A 22,544-nucleotide genomic window follows, 5' to 3' on the forward strand; every position below is an offset into this window, starting at 1 on the left:
TGCAATGACACGTGCCGCCGTGCGTGGCGCTGTTGTACGTAGCGCCGCGAAATTCAGTAGTCGTGCACCAAGAAGGAGGTGGAGCTTCCAGTAGCCCTGCCTCCTGCTTGGGGCGCTACTACTGAATTTATGGTGGAGAGGCGCTAACTTTTTCGGGGCTCCACCCAATTCGGTTGTTTTGCGCCTCCCGTTAGCGTCCTAAGAGGGTGCTAATGGGGCGCAAAGCAACTAGGGTGCGGCGCCGCCAACGCCTCCTGTGAAATTCAGCGGGAGGTTAGCGGCGGCGGTAACCGTTAGTGCCCTGTGGCACTACATCGCCGGCGATTACATCATCGCCATGCGCAGCGCCCCGCTCACCCCCCAGCCATGATCTTCGGTAGCGCCCCTTGACTTACCGCCAGATGCTATGTCTGACGGGGTCAGGGGGGCCTAACTGCGGCCTATTTAAAGGCAAGGTGCCAGGCAGCCATTTTTGTTCCTGGCTGTCTACCAGCACCTGCCTGCGCTCCCGTCCCCAGCCTCCTGACCCACCCCCCCCCCCCCCGCGGAGTGCCGGCTGCGCTCCGCGAGCCCACACTTCTCTTTTGCCGGCACTCCTATCCCTGGTGGCCCAGCTGGGCCCCAGGTCATGCTGCGCAAGGCCTCTCCCTTTTAAGAAGGGGAGGAAGACCTGCGGTACTGCGGCGCGTATCGCCACGATATTCCCTCACAGCGCCCCAAGAAGGAGGTGGGGTGCTTCTCTCTTGGGGCTCTCCCACTCAACTTTGGCCGCAGGGGCGCTGATTTTTCCGGGGCGGCGAAGTTAGCGCCCCAAAGGGGGCGCGACTCAATTTCTCCCCCTAGAACTCTTGCTTATATTGTGCACTTCCTGCTTGTGTCACACTTACTTCCTGTCATATTTTCCTGACACACTTTATTGATAAAACAGTATATCCTGTAACTCGCTCCAAGCAATGCCAGGGGAGATCCGCTCGTTCTACTTGTACATCTTTCTCATCCATTCAATCCATTTGTTACTGGTGATGGAGTTTTCCAGCTGTGACATGCCACTGGTTAACACTCTCTCCCTCCTTTACAGAAAGACGTCAGTGGGATTTCTGAAGAATTCCTGCAGTGCCTGAGACAGATCTCCAATTTTAACAGTAGTTCCCCGAAACCGTCAGAGGTGGAAATGCAGAAGCTCTCCGAGTCTTGTTCACAACCGCTGCAAGGACTGAAGCAACTTGTTAACCAGGTGAGAAGTGTAGACTCCTGCCACAAGCAACTTTACCAGAGCTCCTGGTTTCTGAGGTTTTGTGTTGTGTAGTTTGTTTAATGGTTCAACTGCCTCACTGAGGGTGTGATCACAGGCCGCTAGCAGCAGAGCCGTTGGCCTCATCACTTTTGGGATGAGAGGATTAGTCTGGCTCCTGTATTTAGTTTGTACTGTTACCTGGCCGCGTCAGCCATGGCTCACTGGGCACAACTCTTGCCTTTGATTTAGAAAATAAGAACATAAGAAACAAGAGCGGGAGTAGGCCATTCGGCCCCTCGAGCCTGCTCCGCCATTCAGTGAGACCATGGCTGATCATCGACCTCAACTCCACTTTCCCGCCCGATCTCCATATCCCTTGATTCCAAAAATCTATCGATCTCAGCCTTGAATATACTCAAAGACTCAGCATTCACAGCCCTCTGGGGCAGAGAATTCCAAAGATTCACAACCCTCTGAGTGAAGAAATTCCTCCTCATCTCGGTCTTAAATGGCCGACCCCTTATCCCGAGACTCTGCCCCCTGGTTCTAGACTCTCCAGCCAGGGGAAACAGCCTCTCAGCATCTACCCTGTCAACCCCCCTCAGAATCTTGTATGTTTCAATGAGATCACCTCTCATTCTTCTAAACTCCAGAGAGTATCGGCCCATCACTCACCTGAACACTGGACATCTCGAACCCTCCAAGTCCTTCAGCCCGACGGTCCACCTCGCTAACTTGGCGTGGTTTGGAGCCGTTGGGAATCCCACACTTCAAGAATGAAAATAGGGATTAGGCTAAAAACTGCCTGTTAACTACCTGTTACCAGGCAGTTAATTGGCACTAATCCCCTTCCCACCTCGGGGAGGCGGCTCCCAGCACAGGTCGGGTACCCGCCTCCTGGGAAACGGGCATGGAGGCGGGATGGGTTTGTGCCCCCCGATTTCACGATTTTAACACCCCACACGCCTCCAATCCTGCCTCCACGGCCCTGGGAAATTCTAGCCCTCTGTCTCTTCCTGTCACACTCTGCTTATTTTTACCCAAATCGCTAAACTGCTCTACTGCCTTGACCTTTCTCTTTAGATTTCTAAATTTCCACTCACCTGACCCCTCCCCCCACCTTTTTTAGTTTAAAGCCCTATCTACAGCCCTAGTTATTCGATTCGCCAGGACGCTTGTCCCAGCCTGGTTTAAGTGGAACCCGTCCCGACGGAACAGCTCCCTCTTTCCCCAGTACTGGTGCCAGTGCCCCATGAATTGAAACCCCATTTTCCCCACACCACTCTTTGAGCCATGCATTTAACTCCCTGATCTGTTTGACCCTATGCCAATTTGCGCGTGGCTCAGGTAGTAATCCAGTGATTATTACCCTTGTGGTTCTGCTTATTAATTTAGACCCTAGCTCCTCAAACTCCCTCAGCAGAACCTCATTCCTAGTTCTACCGATGTCATTGGTTCCTACATGGACCACGACAACTGGATCCTCCCCCTCCCACTCCAAGTTCTTCTCCAGCCGTGAGGAGATATCTTTAACCCTGGCACCGGGGCAGGCAACACAGCCTTCGGGACTATCTTTCACGGCTGCAGAGAACAGTATCTATCCCCCTGACTAAACTGTCCCCTACTAACACATTCCTTCCTTCTCCCCCCACTTGGGTGGCCCCCTGTACCACGGTACCGTGGTTAGTTTGCCCATCCTCCCTGCAATCCTTTTCCTCATCCATACAGGTAGAAAGTACCTCGTACCTATTGGACAAGGTCCAAGACTGAGGCTCCTCCATCACTACATCCTGGGTCCCCATACCTTCCTGACTCGCAGTCACACCCTCCTGTCCCTGACCACTGACGAACTCTAAAGTACTACTTAACCTAAAGGGTGTGACTGCCTCCTGGAACAAAGCGTCCAGGTAACTCTCCCCCTCCCTGATGCATCGCAATATCTGCAGCTCGGACTCCAGCTCAACAACTCTGAGCCGAAGTCCCTCGAGTTGCAGACACACCGCAGATGTGGTTGCTCGGGATCGCGATGCTCTCCACAGACTCCCACATGCTGCAGTTACGACACACCACCTGCCCTGTATCTCTAACCTTGTTTCATTTATTAATTAATTAGTTAAAGCTTTTATTTAATCGATATTTTAGGTTTATTGTTTGATTATTTTATTTAGTTTAAGTTATTAATTTAATAAGTACCAGAAAGTTACAGTTTCTCAGCTCTTAATTTAACCCCTTTCCCTAACTTAGAGCAAAAAGGAGCTGTAATACTCACCAACCAATCACCTGCCTGCTCTCCTGTGACGTCACTCTTTGATGTTGTTTTTGAATCGGAGCCTCGCCGCTGCCGCTTTAATTTAGGTCCACTCTCGGGCCGCTCTTTATCCTCTCGCCGCTGCCGCTGCTTTAATTCAGGTCCGCTCTCGGGCCGCTCTTTATCCTCTCGCCGCTGCCTCTGCTTTAATTCAGCTCTGCTCTCGGGCCGCTCTTTATCCTCTCGCCGCTGCCGCTGCTTTAATTCAGCTCTGCTCTCGGGCCGCTCTTTATCCTCTCGCCGCTGCCGCTGCTTTAATTCAGGTCCGCTCTCGGGCCGCTCTTTATCCTCTCGCCGCTGCCGCTGCTTTAATTCAGCTCTGCTCTCGGGCCGCTCTTTATCCTCTCGCCGCTGCCACCGCTTTAATTCAGGTCCGCTCTCGGGCCGCTCTTTATCCTCTCGCCGCTGCCGCTGCTTTAATTCAGGGCCGCTCTCGGACCGTTCTTTATCCTCTCGCCGCTGCCACCGCTTTAATTCAGGTCCGCTCTCGGGCCGCTCTTTATCCTTTCGCCGCTGCCTCTGCTTTAATTCAGGTCCACTCTGGGGCCGCTCTTTATCCTCTCGCCGCTGCCGCTGCTTTAATTCAGGGCCGCTCTCGGACCGTTCTTTATCCTCTCGCCGCTGCCGCTGCTTTAATTCAGCTCCACTCTCGGGCCGCTCTTTATCCTCTCGCCGCTGCCGCCGCTTTAATTCAGCTCCGCTCTCGGGCCGCTCTTTATCCTCTCGCCGCTGCCGCCGCTTTAATTCAGCTCCGCTCTCGGGCCGCTCTTTATCCTCTCGCCGCTGCCGCTGCTTTAGGTTGTTGGTTCACGTCCCACTCCAGAGACTTGTAGCATAAAATCTAGGCTAACACTCCAGTGCAGCACTGAGGGAGCGATGCACTGTCGGAGGTGCTGTCTTTTGGATCGAGAGCCCTGTCTGCCCTCTCTGGTGACGTAAAAGATCCCATGACATATTTCGAAGAAGAGCAGAGGAATTCTCCCCGGTGTCCTGGCCAATATTTATCCCTCAACCACCTTCACTAAAACAGATTATCTGGTCATTATCACATTGCTGTTTGAGGGAGCTTGCTGTGTGCAAATTGGCTGCCACGTTTCCCAATTTACAACAGTGACTCCACTTCAAAAAGTACTTCATTGGCCATAAAGCGCTTTGGGACATCCTGAGGTTGTGAAAGGCGCTGTGGAAATGCGAGTTTTTTTGGGGGTTATTGGTGTGCGCGCCGTGGGGATTGGAGCCGAGAGGGAGTGATGGGGCCTGACACCTGTCGTATGAAAGAGTGCAGTGGAGGTGAATTTATTCATCATCGTGGGCCACAAATCAGCTACTTGAGTGTTTTCTATTGGGCACTTACAGTGGGTGCTGAGTCCCAGTTTGGAACACCTCCGGTAATGTCATAGAGTTCCCCCAGCACTGTAATGATCTGCACCGTAATCATACCAGCCTCATTGAGTTGATAATGCAAATATTTAGACTATGAAGTGCTGCTGTGCAGCAATGAAGTGAAGGGACGTTTATCAGTTGGGCCCAACCACGGTTGACTGTTGTGTTCTAGCTGTTAGAAGGATATGCTGATAGAGTGAGATGGGAGGAGGCTCGTGTGGAGCATAAACACTGTGCTGTAAAATTCGATTTGCCTGCTATAAAAATGAGAAGGGAGATGATCATTAGCACAATATCGATTCCATTCACTTAATTCTTGTTACATTCTCCAAGATGACTTGCCTGGTAACTCAACTGTCTGTGCCAGGCTCGGTAATCAGATCTCCAAGCCAGGCAGTGGCGCTCTACTCCTGGGCACTCTTGATGATTCAGCGGCCGGCCTGGCTCGTTAATAGAAACTGGAGGGGCAGGCCTGTCTCTGAGGGCTGGGATTCTTGCCACTTGGCTCCAGGCAACTGTTGTCCTAACAGAGCAGGATCCTAGATGGACAAGCAGCGGGAAGCTCAGCAGTGAGTTGTGCTGGTACACTGTGCGGTTTCAGCCGGTTAAACTTGAGCAGTACCCCTCTGAACCTTGAGGGACAGGGTAGAGTCCCTCATTCTTGGTTCAGCCAAAATTTACCTAAGCAGTCTGGACTTGGGTAGGTAGGCTGCATCCCCACAGGAACAGAGTGTGACCTTCATATCGGGCAGGCAGAAACTCTCCCTGTGGAGAGCCAAGCCCTGTAGCTTGCTTCAGAAACTCTTAAACATGATGATGTATTTCCACACACATGGCATTAGCTACGTGCTCTGCTCACCTTAGGTACAGATCCAGCGTTAGGGACGTTTGTCAGAGTCCATGCCAAGAAATTGTTCTGCCAAGTTTGAGATCCCTACTCTGAACATTCAGAGGAGGTGAGGGTGACCTTTTGGTCCGTGTCTGGGTTGGATCATTCCAGGGGTTGTGCTACAAAATGAACCCACAGTGTCCAAAGTCTTAGAGGCAGAGATTTCCTCCCTTACCTCTCCCCTCCCCTCCGCCCCACCCACCATATACACGTCTGCCGTGCAGGTTTGAGAGACTAGCTCTCTAAGGTCACTATCCTAAGACCCAGCCTGTAGTGTAAAAGGGACGAGAGCAAAAGCCTCCTTAACTTTCAGTCGCTTCTGAGGTATTTGTATTTGAAATAATTAATTCCTGAGAGCTCTCTTGCTGGTATCTGCAAAGACCGCTGTCCACAGAGTACTTGCTCCAGTACATACGGAGATCGTACCCCTGGAGCCTCTACAGAGCTTCACGTTCACAGATAGCTGCAGTGGGTCAATCCTGGGGACAAAGGGGAGAAAACGACCCCGATTTATTAGCACCAAATGAGTGTTCTGAGGGAGTGCGGAAGTGATAACTTTCGGATGGAAAGTTAAACTGAGCTCCCAACCTCTTGTTCAGGTGGATGTAAAAGATCGCATGGCACTATTTGAAGACGAGTGGGGGACTTCTCCCACTGTCCTGACCAACAGTTATCCGTCAACCAACACCACTAACAATGGATTACGTGGTCATTGTCTCATTTACTGTTTGCGAGATCTTGCTGTGCACAAATTGGCTGCAATGTTTGCCTACAAGACAACAGTAATCGGAATTCGAAAGTTACTCATTGGTGCTGAAGAACTTTGGGACATTTTGAAGACTTAGTAAGGGGCTGTAGAAATAAAAGGTAATTCTTTCTGTATCTCAGTCCAAGTTCCTTTGGGGAAGCAAACCCATCTCTCCTGGTTTTTGAATTAATGCTGGGAGGACTAACCTCTCGGCCAACTCACTGTACATGTATTAAATTAAGTTCTTTTCAAGCTCATGAGACATTACAATCTTGTGACTAAGGGGGAGAAAATCATTATCGCCCCATTTGGGGGCGGTAACCTTTGAAAGCTGGGAAACTAGGCGCTAATGATTCCCAGCTTTCACAAAATTGGGTTTAGCGCTCCAGGAAGGAAGTGGAGCGCTAAATCAATCGCCCCACTTCCTTCCTGGAGCGCAGGCAGGGCGGTCGTGGTGCCGCGCTGCCGCGTTCCGAGGCTCCTTCCCTCCCTTAAAGGGAAGGGCCATCGCTGTAGATTCTGCATTGGGATCAGTCAGCTGGTCCCTGACAGTGGCCACGATCCAGCCCGAACAAGCCCGCGCACTCCCGCAGAGCGCCGGGCTGCTCGATCGCGGCCCAGGAGAAGAAAAAAAATTGACCAAAACCATTTCAGAAATTTAGGTACTTGTCTCGGCAACCTCCCCTTTAACCTTCGCCCCCGAAACGCCCGGCCTCCCAATCAACGCCTCCTGCAGCTGTTGGTGTCATCGCCCGGCGATGCTGCAGGGGGCAGAACCGAAGTTCAGACCTGGGGCGCTACTGGGGTGATGCGCATGGTGATGATATCACTATCTCCGGGCAAAGGAGATCGGGGCGCCACGCCGTGCCGCCGCCACCGCCGCAAACCTCTCACCAAATTTAGCGGGAGGCAATATTGCCGCCGCGCCCGGGCGGTAAGTGGTTAGCGCCCCATTATCACCCCCCGGAGACGATAACGGGAGGCGGAAAGGTAGCCAATTTCTCCCCCTAAATTTCTAAAAGTGTCTTAGTTGATGGTTACTCTGGTGTAGTCAGCAGAGTTCATATATCGCGGTCAATCTATCTTCTCTCATCTCGTACTGTATTAGGAAAAGACAATTGTTGGACATTGTCTCAAGTTTTTCCTTTGAAATACTAATCAGTTGCCCAACTGGTCCACCTGTTCCTTTTGTATATTTGCCCGGTTATCATTTAGGAACCAAGAACTAGCATTTCTCCAGCGCCTTTCATGACCTCAGGACGTCCCAAAGTGCTTTACAGCCAATGATGTACATCTGAAGTGTAATCACTGTTGTAATGTAGGGAAATGCTTCAGCCAATTTATTCAAACAAGGTTCCACAAACAAAAATGAGAGAAACGGTCAGATCATTGTTTTTGATGGTGTTGGCTGAGGGATCAATAATGGTCAGGACACCGAGAGAACTCGCCGCTCTTCTTTGAAAAGTGCAATAGGATCTTTTACATCAACCTGAGAGTTTAATGTCTGAAATTGAAAGACGGCACCTCCGACATTTCATCGCTCCCTCAGTACTGCCCCTCCGACAGTGCGGCGCTCCCTCAGTACTGCCCCTCCAACAGTGCAGTGCTCCCTCGGTACTGACCTTCTGACAGTGCAGCACTCCCTCAGTACTGCCCCTCCGACAGTGCAGCACTCCCTCAGTACTGACCCTCTGACAGTGCAGTGTTCCCTCAGTACTGACCTTCTGACAGTGCAGCGCTCCCTCAGTACTGCCCCTCCGACAGTGCGGCGCTCCCTCAGTACTGCCCCTCCGACAGTGCGACACTCCCTCAGTACTGCCCCTCCGACAGTGCAGCACTCCCTCAGTACTGCTCCTCCGACAGTGCGGCGCTCCCTCAGTACTGCCCCTCCGACAGTGTGGCGCTCCCTCAGTACTGCTCCTCCGACAGTGCGGCGCTCCCTCAGTACTGCCCCTCCGACAGTGCGGCACTCCCTCAGTACTGACCCTCCGACAGTGCGGCGCTCCCTCAGTACTGTCCCTCCAACAGTGCGGCGCTCCCTCAGTACTGCCCCTCCGACAGTGCGGCGCTCCCTCAGTACTGCACTGGAGTGTCTGCCTGGATTATGTGCTCAAGTACCAAGCTTAGCATTGTTACTTATTTGTACTTTCCATTTTATGGATTTAGTTTTTACTCGAATGGGAAGAGCTGATGAATCCCTGAGAAAATTAACTTTACTTATGGTGCGACGGATTGGCGATCGGAGACAATCCGGCCTGGAAATCCAACAATAGGCCTTTTGGCTGCCGATATACCGCTGATCCCACCCAGACCCTGTGGGCAGGTGCTCGTGTCAACAATGGAGATCACCTGGGGGAGGTGGAGGAGCTCGCCTGACTCCGAATAGGTTTATAAAAATGTCAAAATGATTTGAATTTGGAGGCTTCCCTGCTGCAATCGATCGTACGATAGAGAATTAAAAAAAAAATCTGTTCTGTAAATGTGGGTGGTGTTGGCAAGGCTGTGTTTCATATTCAACTGAGTGACTTGTTCGGCAATAATGGGGATAAATTCGGTATCGACCATTTTGGGGCGCTAACATCGCCTGGGCGCTAACTTTAGTTACCGGTGCTAATTACCGTAATTACCGCCAGTGACCACGAAATTCAGTTTTAGCGCCCCAAGAGGGAGGTGGAGCTATTTCAAGCGCTACACTTCTTTCTTAGAGCGCTATCCCGAATATCGGGGCGGTGCGTTCTGCAGCGCTACGCACTGGGCCACGTAGCGCTACCGCATGATTGGTCTCCTCCCCTCATTAAAGGGATGGACCCACGTCCACAACTCTGCGGGGCCCTACCTGGGGCGTTGGGAGTCGTGCCAGCAGCCCGGCACACGAGGAGCGCCGGGCTGTCAGATCGCGGCACGGGCCCTGCGTTCAAAGATGCAACGGGCCGAGACAAGTAAGTCGGCTGATTTATTTTTCCCCGCCCGCCACCTCCCCTTTAGTTAGCGCCCCGCGAGCCTCCTGCCCAGTGCAGATTCAGTGGGTGCCGGCCAATTTTGCAGGCGGGATGGAAACGGGGCGCTGAGCATGGTGATGATGTCATCGCCTGCGCAGTGGAGTGGGGCGCTACCGGTTACCGCCACCAGTAAACTCCCGCTGAATTTAGCGGGAGTCGTTAGCGGCGCCACGCCCGGGCGAAAAGTCATTTGTGCCCTACGGAGGCGCTAACGTTCCGAATTTCTAGCCTTAAGAGTCAACCTTGTGTGGGACTGGAGTCATGTGTCGGCCAGAGCAGGTAGAGGGAGCAGGCTCCCTTCCCTGAAGGGCTTTAGTGAAACGTGGGTTTTTATGACAATCTGGCAGATTTCAGGGTCATTTTCAGGTGCCAGCCCACAAATTACCAGAGGAAATGAATTCAGATTCACAACTTCGCCATGGTGGGATCTGAACACATGTTCCCTATTCCAACACCAGAACCACGAGGTTATTGTACCTGGAAAAGGCTGTCTTTATTTGTTCTTCTTACAACTGAGTGACTTAGTTGGTCTGCTTTGGAGGGTGGAATATTGAAGCCCCCCTCTCCCCATATCTAGTCTTTAGCAATGCTGGACATCAGGGAGAAGTAGACATCCCTTGCACCCAGCGTTGCTCGGGAGGAAATACCGGGAAATTAGTCCTATTTCCTTCATTTGCATGGTGTTATAATATGCCTGTCCATATATGGGTGGGTGTGTTTTATGCCCCTACCCAAACTCAATGGGAATTTTGATGGGCAGATAAAGAAGCAGGGAGCTGGTGGACTGGGACCGATCTTAGTTTCTGCCCTTGCTCACTCACACTCTGGTGTTTCTTATGCCAATGTTTCGGGGCTTGGATATTTTTATATATTTCTTTGTGAGCATTTGTAGCTTATAACAAGTTTTAAAACATTTCCCTTACTTTCTGTCTGGAGGCAATACACACCTCAACTGATCAGTTGCCACTGAAGTAGTGGATTGTCAATCAAGTCTATGAGAGGTGTGAGCCAACACACCGCAGAGAAAAGCTGTGCCTCTCGGCTGTTTTCTTTCACAGCAGTAATCACCAAATGAGGAAAACCTGTTGGGCCATTTCTCTGCCACTTGTCACCCCCTTTGATTGGCAGCGTGGCTTCATTGAGAAGGTCACCTTTGTGTTATCTTCTTTTGTCCTATTTTGGACTTCAAAGCGTAGGAGTGTAATTGGTGCCAAGTATAACATTTTCTTACTGAAACTATGCTTCACCACAGAGTGAACAAGTCAGGGCGAGTAGAGCACTCGTAAATATCTGATTACATGCGCAAACGTTGCATCATGAACTTTGGCCCAAACTAAGGATATTACTTCTGAAATCTGGGACAGCATTAAGATATTTTATTGCTTTGGAACAGATTCTGTAAGTTTGAAGCACATTTGTATTTATTGTTGCTTCTTCTAGTTTTATTAAAAGCGTTGCTTCGTATTCTTCAGGCTGAGATACGGTCAGTCAGAGAGGTTCGAGGTACACGTTCCCAGTGTGCGTATCAACTGTAAGATTTACTCATCACCTGAGGCATGTTGTCTCTCAGATTAATTTGCGTCAGATATTCATTCCGTAGGAAGTGTGGTCTGGCCTCTGGAGGAGGTCCTTTTGTACTGAACATAGAAAAATTATTTGTAGCAATTCGGAAAGAGAACACGTGCCATGGAGAGAGCGAGTGGATGGGAGTGAGGTCCCCAGTGCCATGGAGAGAGCGAGTGGATGGGAGTGAGGTCCTCAGTGCCATGGAGAGAGCGAGGGGATGGGAGTGAGGTCCCCAGTGCCATGGAGAGAGCGAGTGGATGGGAGTGAGGTCCTCAGTGCCATGGAGAGAGCGAGTGGATGGGAGTGAGGTGCCCAGTGCCATGGAGAGAGCGAGGGGATGGGACTGACGTCCTCAGTGCCATGGAGAGAGCGAGTGGCCGGGAGTGAGGTCCTCAGTGCCATGGAGAGAGCGAGGGGATGGGACTGACGTCCTCAGTGCCATGGAGAGAGCGAGTGGATGGGAGTGAGGTCCTCAGTGCCATGGAGAGAGCGAGCTGATGGGAGTGAGGTCCCCAGTGCCATGGAGAGAGCGAGTGGCTGGGAGTGAGGTCCTCAGTGCCATGGAGAGAGCGAGGGGATGGGAGTGAGGTCCTCAGTGCCATGGAGAGAGCGAGGGGATGGGAGTGAGGTCCTCAGTGCCATGGAGAGAGTGAGTGGATGGGAGTGAGGTCCCCAGTGCCATGGGGAGAGCGAGTGGCTGGGAGTGAGGTCCCCAGTGCCATGGAGAGAGCGAGGGGATGGGAGAGTGGTCCTCAGTGCCATGGAGAGAGCCAGGGGATGGGAGTGAGGTCCTCAGTGCCATGGAGAGAGCGAGTGGATGGGAGTGAGGTCCTCAGTGCCATGGAGAGAGCGAGGGGATGGGAGTGAGGTCCCCAGTGCCATGGAGAGAGCGAGGGGATGGGAGTGAGGTCCTCAGTGCCATGGAGAGAGCGAGTGGATGGGAGTGAGGTCCTCAGTGCCATGGAGAGAGCGAGGGGATGGGAGTGAGGCCCTCAGTGCCACGGAGAGAGCGAGTGGATGGGAGTGAGGCCCTCAGTGCCATGGAGAGAGCGAGTGGCTGGGAGTGTGGTCCTCAGTGCCATGGAGAGAGCGAGTGAATGGGAGTGAGGTCCTCAGTGCCATGGAGAGAGCGAGTGGCTGGGAGTGAGGTCCCCAGTGCCATGGAGAGAGCGAGTGGATGGGAGTGAGGTCCTCAGTGCCATGGAGAGAGCGAGGGGATGGGAGTGAGGTCCCCAGTGCCATGGAGAGAGCGAGTGGATGGGAGTGAGGTCCTCAGTGCCATGGAGAGAGCGAGTGGATGGGAGTGAGGTCCTCAGTGCCATGGAGAGAGCGAGGGGATGGGAGTGAGGTCCTCAGTGCCATGGAGAGAGCGAGTGGCTGGGAGTGAGGTGCCCAGTGCCATGGAGAGAGTGAGTGGATGGGACTGATGTCCTCAGTGCCATGGAGAGAGCGAGTGGCCGGGAGTGAGGTCCTCAGTGCCATGGAGAGAGCGAGGGGATGGGAGTGAGGTCCTCAGTGCCATGGAGAGAGCGAGTGGATGGGAGTGAGGTCCCCAGTGCCATGGAGAGAGCGAGGGGATGGGAGTGAGGTCCTCAGTGCCATGGAGAGAGCGAGGGGATGGGAGTGAGGTCCTCAGTGCCATGGAGAGAGCGAGGGGATGGGACTGACGTCCTCAGTGCCATGGAGAGAGCGAGTGGCCGGGAGTGAGGTCCTCAGTGCCATGGAGAGAGCGAGGGGATGGGAGTGAGGTCCTCAGTGCCATGGAGAGAGCGAGGGGATGGGAGTGAGGTCCCCAGTGCCATGGAGAGAGCGAGTGGCTGGGAGTGAGGTCCTCAGTGCCATGGAGAGAGCGAGGGGATGGGAGTGAGGTCCTCAGTGCCATGGAGAGAGCGAGGGGATGGGAGTGAGGTCCTCAGTGCCATGGAGAGAGTGAGTGGATGGGAGTGAGGTCCCCAGTGCCATGGAGAGAGTGAGTGGATGGGAGTGAGGTCCTCAGTGCCATGGAGAGAGTGAGTGGATGGGAGTGAGGTCCTCAGTGCCATGGAGAGAGCGAGGGGATGGGAGTGAGGTCCTCAGTGCCATGGAGAGAGCGAGTGGATGGGAGTGAGGTCCCCAGTGCCATGGAGAGAGCGAGTGGCTTGGAGTGAGGTCCTCAGTGCCATGGAGAGAGCGAGTGGATGGGAGTGAGGTCCCCAGTGCCATGGAGAGAGCGAGGGGATGGGAGTGAGGTCCTCAGTGCCATGGAGAGAGCGAGTGGCCGGGAGTGAGGTCCTCAGTGCCATGGGGAGAGCGAGTGGCTGGGAGTGAGGTCCCCAGTGCCATGGAGAGAGCGAGGGGATGGGAGAGTGGTCCTCAGTGCCATGGAGAGAGCCAGGGGATGGGAGTGAGGTCCTCAGTGCCATGGAGAGAGCGAGTGGATGGGAGTGAGGTCCTCAGTGCCATGGAGAGAGCGAGGGGATGGGAGTGAGGTCCCCAGTGCCATGGAGAGAGCGAGGGGATGGGAGTGAGGTCCTCAGTGCCATGGAGAGAGCGAGTGGATGGGAGTGAGGTCCTCAGTGCCATGGAGAGAGCGAGGGGATGGGAGTGAGGCCCTCAGTGCCACGGAGAGAGCGAGTGGATGGGAGTGAGGCCCTCAGTGCCATGGAGAGAGCGAGTGGCTGGGAGTGTGGTCCTCAGTGCCATGGAGAGAGCGAGTGAATGGGAGTGAGGTCCTCAGTGCCATGGAGAGAGCGAGTGGATGGGAGTGTGGTCCTCAGTGCCATGGAGAGAGCGAGTGGATGGGAGTGAGGTCCTCAGTGCCATGGAGAGAGCGAGTGGCTCGGAGTGAGGTCCTCAGTGCCATGGAGAGAGCGAGTGGCTGGGAGTGTGGTCCTCAGTGCCATGGAGAGAGCGAGGGGATGGGAGTGAAGTCCTCAGTGCCATGGAGAGAGCGAGTGGCCGGGAGTGAGGTCCTCAGTGCCATGGAGAGAGCGAGTGGCTGGGAGTGAGGTCCCCAGTGCCATGGAGAGAGCGAGGGGATGGGAATGTGGTCCTCAGTGCCATGGAGAGAGCAAGGGGATGGGAGTGAGGTCCTCAGTGCCATGGAGAGAGCGAGTGGATGGGAGTGAGGTCCTCAGTGCCATGGAGAGAGCGAGGGGATGGGAGTGAGGTCCTCAGTGCCATGGAGAGAGCGAGTGGATGGGAGTGTGGTCCTCAGTGCCATGGAGAGAGCGAGGGGATGGGAGTGAGGTCCTCAGTGCCATGGAGAGAGCGAGGGGATGGGAGTGAGGTCCTCAGTGCCATGGAGAGAGCGAGTGGCCGGGAGTGAGGTCCTCAGTGCCATGGAGAGAGTGAGTGGATGGGAGTGTGGTCCTCAGTGCCATGGAGAGAGCGAGTGGCTGGGAGTGTGGTCCTCAGTGCCATGGAGAGAGCGAGTGGCTGGGAGTGTGGTCCTCAGTGCCATGGAGAGAGCGAGTGGCTGGGAGTGAGGCCCTCAGTGCCATGGAGAGAGCGAGTGGCTGGGAGTGTGGTCCTCAGTGCCATGGAGAGAGCGAGTGGCTGGGAGTGAGGTCCTCAGTGCCATGGAGAGAGCGAGTGGCTGGGAGTGAGGTCCTCAGTGCCATGGAGAGAGCGAGTGGATGGGAGTGAGTTCCTCAGTGCCATGGAGAGAGCGAGTGGCCGGGAGTGAGGTCCTCAGTGCCATGGAGAGAGCGAGGGGATGGGAATGTGGTCCTCAGTGCCATGGAGAGAGCGAGGGGATGGGAGTGAGGTCCCCAGTGCCATGGAGAGAGCGAGTGGATGGGAGTGAGGTCCTCAGTGCCATGGAAAGAGCGAGTGGCTGGGAGTGTGGTCCCCAGTGCCATGGAGAGAGCGAGTGGCTGGGAGTGAGGTCCTCAGTGCCATGGAAAGAGCGAGTGGCTGGGAGTGTGGTCCTCAGTGCCATGGAGAGAGCGAGTGGCTGGGAATGTGGTCCCCAGTGCCATGGAGAGAGCGAGTGGATGGGAGTGAGGTCCTCAGTGCCATGGAGAGAGCGAGTGGATGGGGGTGAGGTCCTCAGTGCCATGGAGAGAGCGAGTGGCTGGGAGTGTGGTCCTCAGTGCCATGGAGAGAGCGAGTGGCTGGGAGTGTGGTCCTCAGTGCCATGGAGAGAGCGAGTGGCTGGGAGTGTGGCCCTCAGTGCCATGGGGAGAGCGAGGGGATGGGAGTGTGGTCCTCAGTGCCATGGAGAGAGCGAGGGGATGGGAGTGAGGTCCCCAGTGCCATGGAAAGAGCGAGTGGCTGGGAGTGAGGTCCTCCATGCCATGGAGAGAGCGAGGGGATGGGAGTGAGGTCCCCAGTGCCATGGAGAGAGCGAGTGGATGGGAGTGTGGTCCTCAGTGCCATGGAGAGAGCGAGTGGATGGGAGTGAGGTCCTCAGTGCCATGGAGAGAGCGAGTGGATGGGAGTGTGGTCCTCAGTGCCATGGAGAGAGCGCGTGGATGGGAGTGTGGTCCTCAGTGCCATGGAGAGAGCGAGTGGCTGGGAGTGTGGTCCTCAGTGCCATGGCCAGCAAAAAGGTCTTAAAGGAATTTTGCCATTGTGACTTTCTGTTTCCCAATCATCTGTTGTTGGCATTCACTTGCTGCTTGTGATATTGGAGGACACTTGTATTTGAAAAATGAAGATCTAGTTGTACTTGTGACGATTGAATCAGCGATAATCTTTGATGAGAATCTGTCCTCCAGCCTTTGGCCAGTTCGCACCATCCTGAGGAATTCTGCAGCTTTCACTTGGTGCCTCGATTGGACGGTGCAGCTGAGTGTGTGCGGGGAACTGGCGGCTCTAACTCGAGCCTTATCACGCCAACACATTGGGGGGCATTTTCAACTTTATTGCTTTGGCGATAAACCGGTGGAGCGGATCACCTGCTAGCTTTAGAATCATTTTGAAATTAATGTGCTGAAAAACGGGCAGGTTTCATAACAGGTGGGCTGTGTAACGGGCGGGTGTGTAAAGGGCGGGTGTGTAACGGTCTGGCGTGTAACGGGCGGGTGTGTAAAGGGCGGGTGTGTAAATGGTGGGTGTGTAAAGGGCGGGTGTGTAACGGTCTGGCGTGTAACGGGCAGGGTGTGTAACGGTCAGGGCGTGTAACGGTCGTGGCGTGTAACGGGCAGGGTGTGTAACGGGCAGGGTGTGTAACGGTCAGGGCGTGTAACGGTCTGGCGTGTAACGGGCAGGGTGTGTAACGGTCGGGGCGTGTAACGGTCTGGCGTGTAACGGGCGGGTGTGTAAAGGGCGGGTGTGTAAAGGGCGGGGCGTGTAATGGTCTGGCGTGTAACGGGCGGGCGTGTAACGGGCGGGGTGTGTAACGGTCGGGGCGTGTAACGGGCGGGTGTGTAACGGGCAGGTGTGTAACGGGCAGGGTGTGTAACGGTCGGGGCGTGTAACGGTCTGGCGTGTAACGTGCGGGTGTGTAACGGGCAGGTGTGTAACGGGCAGGGTGTGTAACGGTCGGGGCGTGTAACGGTCTGGCGTGTAATGGGCGGGCGTGTAACGGGCGGGTGTGTAACGGGCAGGTGTGTAACGGGCAGGGTGTGTAACGGTCGGGGCGTGTAACGGTCTGGCGTGTAACGGGCGGGTGTGTAACGGGCGGGTGTGTAAAGGGCAGGTGTGTAACGGTCTGGCGTGTAACGGGCAGGTGTGTAATGGGCGGCTGTGTAACGGGCGGGCGTGTAGCGGGCGGGGCGTGTGGCGGGCAGGGCGTGTAACGGGCGGGTGTGTAACGGGCGGGTGTGTAACGGGCGGGTGTGTAAAGGGCGGGGCGTGTAACGGTCTGGCGTGTAACGGGCGGGTGTGTAACGGGCAGGGTGTGTAACGGTCGGGCCGTGTAACGGTCGGGGCGTGTAATGGTCTGGCGTGCAACGGGCGGGTGTGTAACGGGCGGGTGTGTAGCGGGCGGGGCGTGTAGCGGGCAGGGCGTGTAACGGGCGGGTGTGTAACGGGCGGGTGTGTAACGGGCGGGGCGTGTATAACGGGTGGGTGTGTAACGGTGGGTGTGTAACGGGTGGCGTGTGACGGGCGGGGCGTGTGACGGGCGGGGCGTGTATAATGGGTGGGTGTGTGACGGGCGCGGGTGTGACGGGCGGGTGTGTGACGGGCGGGCGTGTTACGGGCGGGGCGTGTGACAGGCGGGGCATATCACGGGCGGGGCGTGTGACGGGCGGGGCGTGTGACGGGCGGTTGTGTGACGGGCGGGGCGTGTGACGGGCGGGTGTGTGACGGGCGGGTGTGTGACGGGCAGGTGGCGGGCGGGCGTGTGACGGGCCGGCTGAATAACGGCCGGGTGCGTAACGGGCGGGTGCGTAACGGGCGGGCGCATTACGGGCCGGGCGTGTAACGGGCAGGGTGCGTGACGGGCGGGTGCGTGACGGGCGGGTGCGTGACGGGCGGGTGCGTGACGGGCGGGGTGTATGACGGACGGGGTGTATAACGGGCGGGGTGTGTATAACGGGCGGGGTGCGTGACAGGCGTGTGCGTGACGGGCGGGTGCGTGACGGGCGGGTGTGTATAACGGGCGGGTGCATAACGGGCGGGTGTGTAACGGGCAGGGTGTGTATAACGGACGGGGTGTATGACGGACGGGGTGTGTAACGGGCGGGGTGTGTAACAGACAGGTGTGTAACGGGGGTGTATAACGGGCGAGTGTATAACGGACGGGCTGTATAACGGGCGAGTGTGTAACGGGCCGGTGTGTAACGGGCGGGGTGTGTATAATGGGCGGGGTGTGTATAATGGGCGGGGTGTGTGACGGGTGGGTGTGCGACGGACGGGGTGTGCGACGGGTGGGGTGTGCGACGGACGGGGTGTGCGACGGGCGTGTGTGTAACCGACGGGGTGTGTATAACGGACGGGGTGTGTGACGGGCGGGTGTGTGACAGACGGGGTGTGTGACGGGCGGGTTTGTGACGGGCGGGTGTGTGACGGGCGGGTGTGTGACGGGCGTGTGTGTGACGGACGGGGTGTGTGACAGACAGGGTGTGTGACGGGCGGGTGTGTGACGGGCGGGTGTGTGACGGGCGGGTGTGTGACGGACGGGTGTGTGACAGATGGGGTGTGTGACGGGCGGGTGTGTGACGGGCGGGTGTGTGACGGGCAGGATGCGTGACGGGCGGGTGTGTATAACGGCCGGGTGTGTAACACGGGCGGGGTGTGTGACGGGCGGGGTGTGTGACGGGCGGGGTGTGTGACGGGCAGGGTGTGTGACGGGCAGGTGTGTGATGGGCGGGAATGAGCCATTGTAAGAGACCGCACAAGACAAATAATTGCCTCAAGTTCGTGTCACAATCCCCGTATGTGCTTATTCACAATCCTACCGTCACTGGGCTGCTGCATTTTTTTAAATTCGTTTATGGGATATGGGCGTCGCTGGCAAAGCCAGCATTTATTGCCCATTCCTAATTGCCGTCGAGAAGGTGGTGGTGAGCCGCCTTCTTGAACCGCTGCAGTCCGTGTGGTGAAGGTACTCCCACAGTGCTGTTAGGGAGGGAGTTCCAGGATTTTGATCCAGCGACAATGAAGGAACGGCAATATATTTCCAAGTCAGGATGGTGTGTGACTTGGAGGGAACTTGGAGGTGGCGGTGTTCCCATGCACCTGCTGCCCTTGTCCTTCTCGGTGGAAGAGGTCGCGGGTTTGGGAGGTGCTGCCGAAGAAGTCTTGGCGAGTTGCTGCAGTGCATCTTGTAGATGGTACACACTGCAGCCACGGTGCGCTGGTGGTGGAGGGAGTGAATGTTTAAGGTGGTGGATGGGGTGCCAATCAAATGGGCTGCTTTGTTCTCGATGGCGTTGAGCTTCTTGAGTGTTGTTGGAGCTGCACTCATCCAGGCAAGTGGAGAGTATTACATCACACTCCTTACTTGTGCCTTGTAGATGGTGGAAAGACTTTGGGGAGTCAGGAGGTGAGATACTCGCTGCAGAATATCTAGCCTCTGACCTGCTCTTGTTGCCACAGTATTTATGTGGCTGGTCCAGTTAAGTTTCTGGTCAATGGTGATCCCCAGGATGTTGATGGTGGGGGATTCGGTGATGGTAATGCCTTTGAATGTCAAGGGGCGGTGGTTAGACTCTCGCTTGTTGGAGATAGTCATTGCCTGGCACTTCTGTGGCACGAATGTTACCTGCCACTTATCAGCCCAAGCCTGAACGTCGTCCAGGTCTTGTTGCATGCGGGCATGGACTGCTTCATTATCTGAGGAGTTGTGAATGGCGCTGAACACTGTGCAGCCATCAGCGAACATCCCCATTTCTGACCTTATTTTGGAGGGAAGGTCATTGATGAAGCAGCTGAAGATGGTTGGTCCTAGGACACTGCCCTGAGGAACTCCTGCAGCGATGTCCTGGGGCTGTGATGATTGACCTTCAATCACCACAACCATCTAGGTATGACTCCAGCCAGTGGAGCATTTTCCCCCTGATTCCCATTAACCTCAGTTTTACTCGGGCTCCTTGATGCCACGCTCGGTCAAATGCTGCCTTGATGCCAAGGGCAGTCACTCTCACCTCACCTCTGGAATTCAGCTCCTTTGTCCATGTTTGGACCAAGGCTGTAATGAGGTCGGGAGCCGAGTGGTCTTGGCTGAACCCAAACTGGGCATCAGTGAGCAGGTTATTGGTGAGTAAGTGCCGCTTGATAGCACTGTCGATGACACCTTTCATCACTTTGCTGATGATTGAGAGTAGACTGATGGGACGGTAATTGGCCGGATTGGATTTGTCCTGCTTTTTGTGGACAGGACATACCTGGGCAGTTTTCCACATTGTCGGATAGATGCCAGTGTTGTAGCTGTACTGGAACAGCTTGGCTAGAGGCGTGGCTAGTTCTGGAGCACAAGTCTTCAGCACAATAGCCGGGATGTTGTCGGGGCCCAGAGCCTTTGCTGTTTCCAGTGCACTCAGCCATTTCTTGATATCATGTGGAGTGAATCGAATTGGCTGAAGACTGGCTTCTGTGATGGTGGAGACCTCAGGAAGAGGTCGAGAAGGATCATCCACTCGGCACTTCTGGCTGAAGATGGTTGCAAACACTTCAGCCTTTTCTTTTGCACTCACGTGCTGGGCTCCACCATCATTGAGGATGGGGATATTCATGGAGCCTCCTCCTCCCGTTAGTTGTTTAATGGTCCACCACCATTCACAACTGGATGTGGCAGGACTGCAGAGCTTTGTTCTGATCCGTTGATTGTGGGATCGCTTAGCTCTGTCCCTAGAATGCTGCTTCCGCTGTTTAGCACGCATGTAGTCCTGTGTTGTAGCTTCCCCAGGTTGGCACCTCATTTTTAGGTACGCCTGGTGCTGCTCACAGCATGCTCTTCTACACTCCTTATTGAACCAGGGTTGGTCCCCTAGCTTGGTGGTAATGGTAGAGTGAGGGACATGTCGGGCCATGTGGTTACAGATTGTGGTGGAATACAATTCTGCTGCTGCTGATGGCCCACAGCACCTCATGGACGCCCAGTTTTGAACTGCTGGGTCTGTTCTGAATCTATCCCATTTAGCACGGTGGTAGTGCCACACAACACGATGGAGGGTGTCCTCAGTGTGAAGACGGGACTTCATCGCCACAATGACTGTGCGGTGGTCACTGCTACCAATACTGTCATGGACAGATGCATCTGCGACAGGTAGATTGGTGAGGACGAGGCCAAGTAGGTTTTTCCCTTGTGTTGGTTCTCTCACCACGTGTTGCAGGCCCAGACTGGCAGCTATGTCCTTCAGGACTCGGCCAGCTCAGTCAGTAGTGGTGCTACCGAGCCACTCTTGGTGATGGACATTGAAGTTCCCCACCCAGAGTACATTCTGTGCCTTTGCTACTCTCAGTGCTTCTTCCAAGTGGTGTTCAACATGGGGGAGTACTGATTCATCAGCTGAGGGAGGGCGGTAGGTGGTAATCAGCAGGAGGTTTCCTTGCCCGTGCTTGACCTGAAGCCATGAGACTTCATGGGGTCTGGAGTCAATGTTGAGAACTCCCAGGGCCACTCCTTCCTGACTGTATACCACTGTGCCGCCACCCCTGGTGGGTCTGTCCTGCCGGTGGGACAGGACATACCCAGGGACGATGATGGAGGAGTCTGGGACATTGGCTGAAAGGTATGATTCTGTGAGTATGACTATGTCAGGCTGTTGCTTGACTAGTCTGTGGGACAGCTCTCCCAATTTTGGCACAAGTCCCCAGATGTTGGTGAGGAGGTCTTTGCAGGGTTGACTGGGCTGGGTGTGGTGTTGCCGTGTCCGAAGCCGGTGCCGAGGTTGACTGGGCTGGGTGTGGTGTTGCCGTGTCCGTAGCCGGTGCCGAGGTTGACTGGGCTGGGCGTGGTGTTGCCGTGTCCGTAGCCGGTGCCGAGGTCGATTTGTGTGAAAACAGCAGGTAGACTTCTCTGGACAAGTAGCTGTTCAGTAAAAGGAATATGTTTAACTGGTTGGTTGCAAACCTTCTGCACTGACAAGAGATTTGTTCTAAAAAGCAATTTGCAACCCCACACAGCCAGCAGTCAGTGAGAAAAACCTCTTCGAAAAGTGCGAGCGCGGAGTGACCACCGGAGAACGTGGTTGGTGCCAGTAAGGGAAACAAATCCAAAGTAAGGGTAGACTAACGGGGAAGGAAGTGATTACGAAAGCAGCAGTGTTTTCATGCTTTCATTTTCCGAATTCTTTCACGGTTTGCTGCAACAGGTTGACACCTTAAAGTGATGTGGTGAAGTGGCTGCATAATGTTCTCACCACTTTGATTGAGGCTTTAGATCTTTTCAGCAAGCTCCACTTTGACCTACTTTGCAGTAAGTGTTAGAGGGGTTTTCTATTCTTAGCTTCAGCTTTGACTCACCTCCTATCTTGAAAGGCACTGACCATCAGTGACACGGCCTGGGCAGGTTCCAGTAAACGTAGCTTTACAGTTGCGGTTTAACAGAATGTAACAAATCTGGCGATGGTATTTTCAGAAGCACAAGCGAGCTTGGATGTGCTGATTTTACGCTCTCCTTAGCACAAAGTCTCACACATACTCTGCCTGACTGCTAAAAGCCACTTGAGCTTAGTGTTTGCCAGCTCCGGTTGGACTCCGGTTTCATCACATGGCTCCTCACAGACAATCCTCACGGCCCCCCCACCACACACTCAACAATGGTCACCCAACAGATCCATCTTTACGATGCATCGTCTTCCCGTACCCCACATGTAAAGAGCACAGACTCCAAAGGCTGGAATTTTGCCTATCTGGGCGGGTCCGATGTGGGCGAAGGTCATGGAGGGTCACGACCCCGCTGCTGGCTCCATCCCGCTGCTGAAAATGACTTTCCCTTAAGAGGGCCTATTAAGCCCATCCTGCGTGTTACCCGGCCCAATTAAATGGTGCAGGTCTGGTGAAAGGGGCCATGGCCACATTGGATTTAAATGTTAATGTAA

The 22,544-nt window shown here is 54.8% G+C and overlaps 1 protein-coding gene across 1 annotated transcript in view; it reads left to right on the top strand.

Moving 5' to 3' along the window:
• tnfsf11 (TNF superfamily member 11) overlaps window positions 1–22,544 on the top strand; it is a 69,918-nt gene that overhangs the window by 14,610 nt on the left and 32,764 nt on the right. The window contains exon 2 of the mRNA XM_086006103.1: window positions 1,079–1,234. Within this exon, the coding sequence (XP_085862229.1) occupies window positions 1,079–1,234 (156 nt within the window). The remainder of the gene's footprint in view (window positions 1–1,078; window positions 1,235–22,544) is intronic.

The sequence above is a fragment of the Somniosus microcephalus genome, chromosome 14 (assembly GCF_052327205.1).
Source record: "Somniosus microcephalus isolate GS21.2 chromosome 14, FLI_Smic_1.0, whole genome shotgun sequence".
In the NCBI taxonomy this organism is placed as follows: Eukaryota; Metazoa; Chordata; class Chondrichthyes; order Squaliformes; family Somniosidae; genus Somniosus; species Somniosus microcephalus.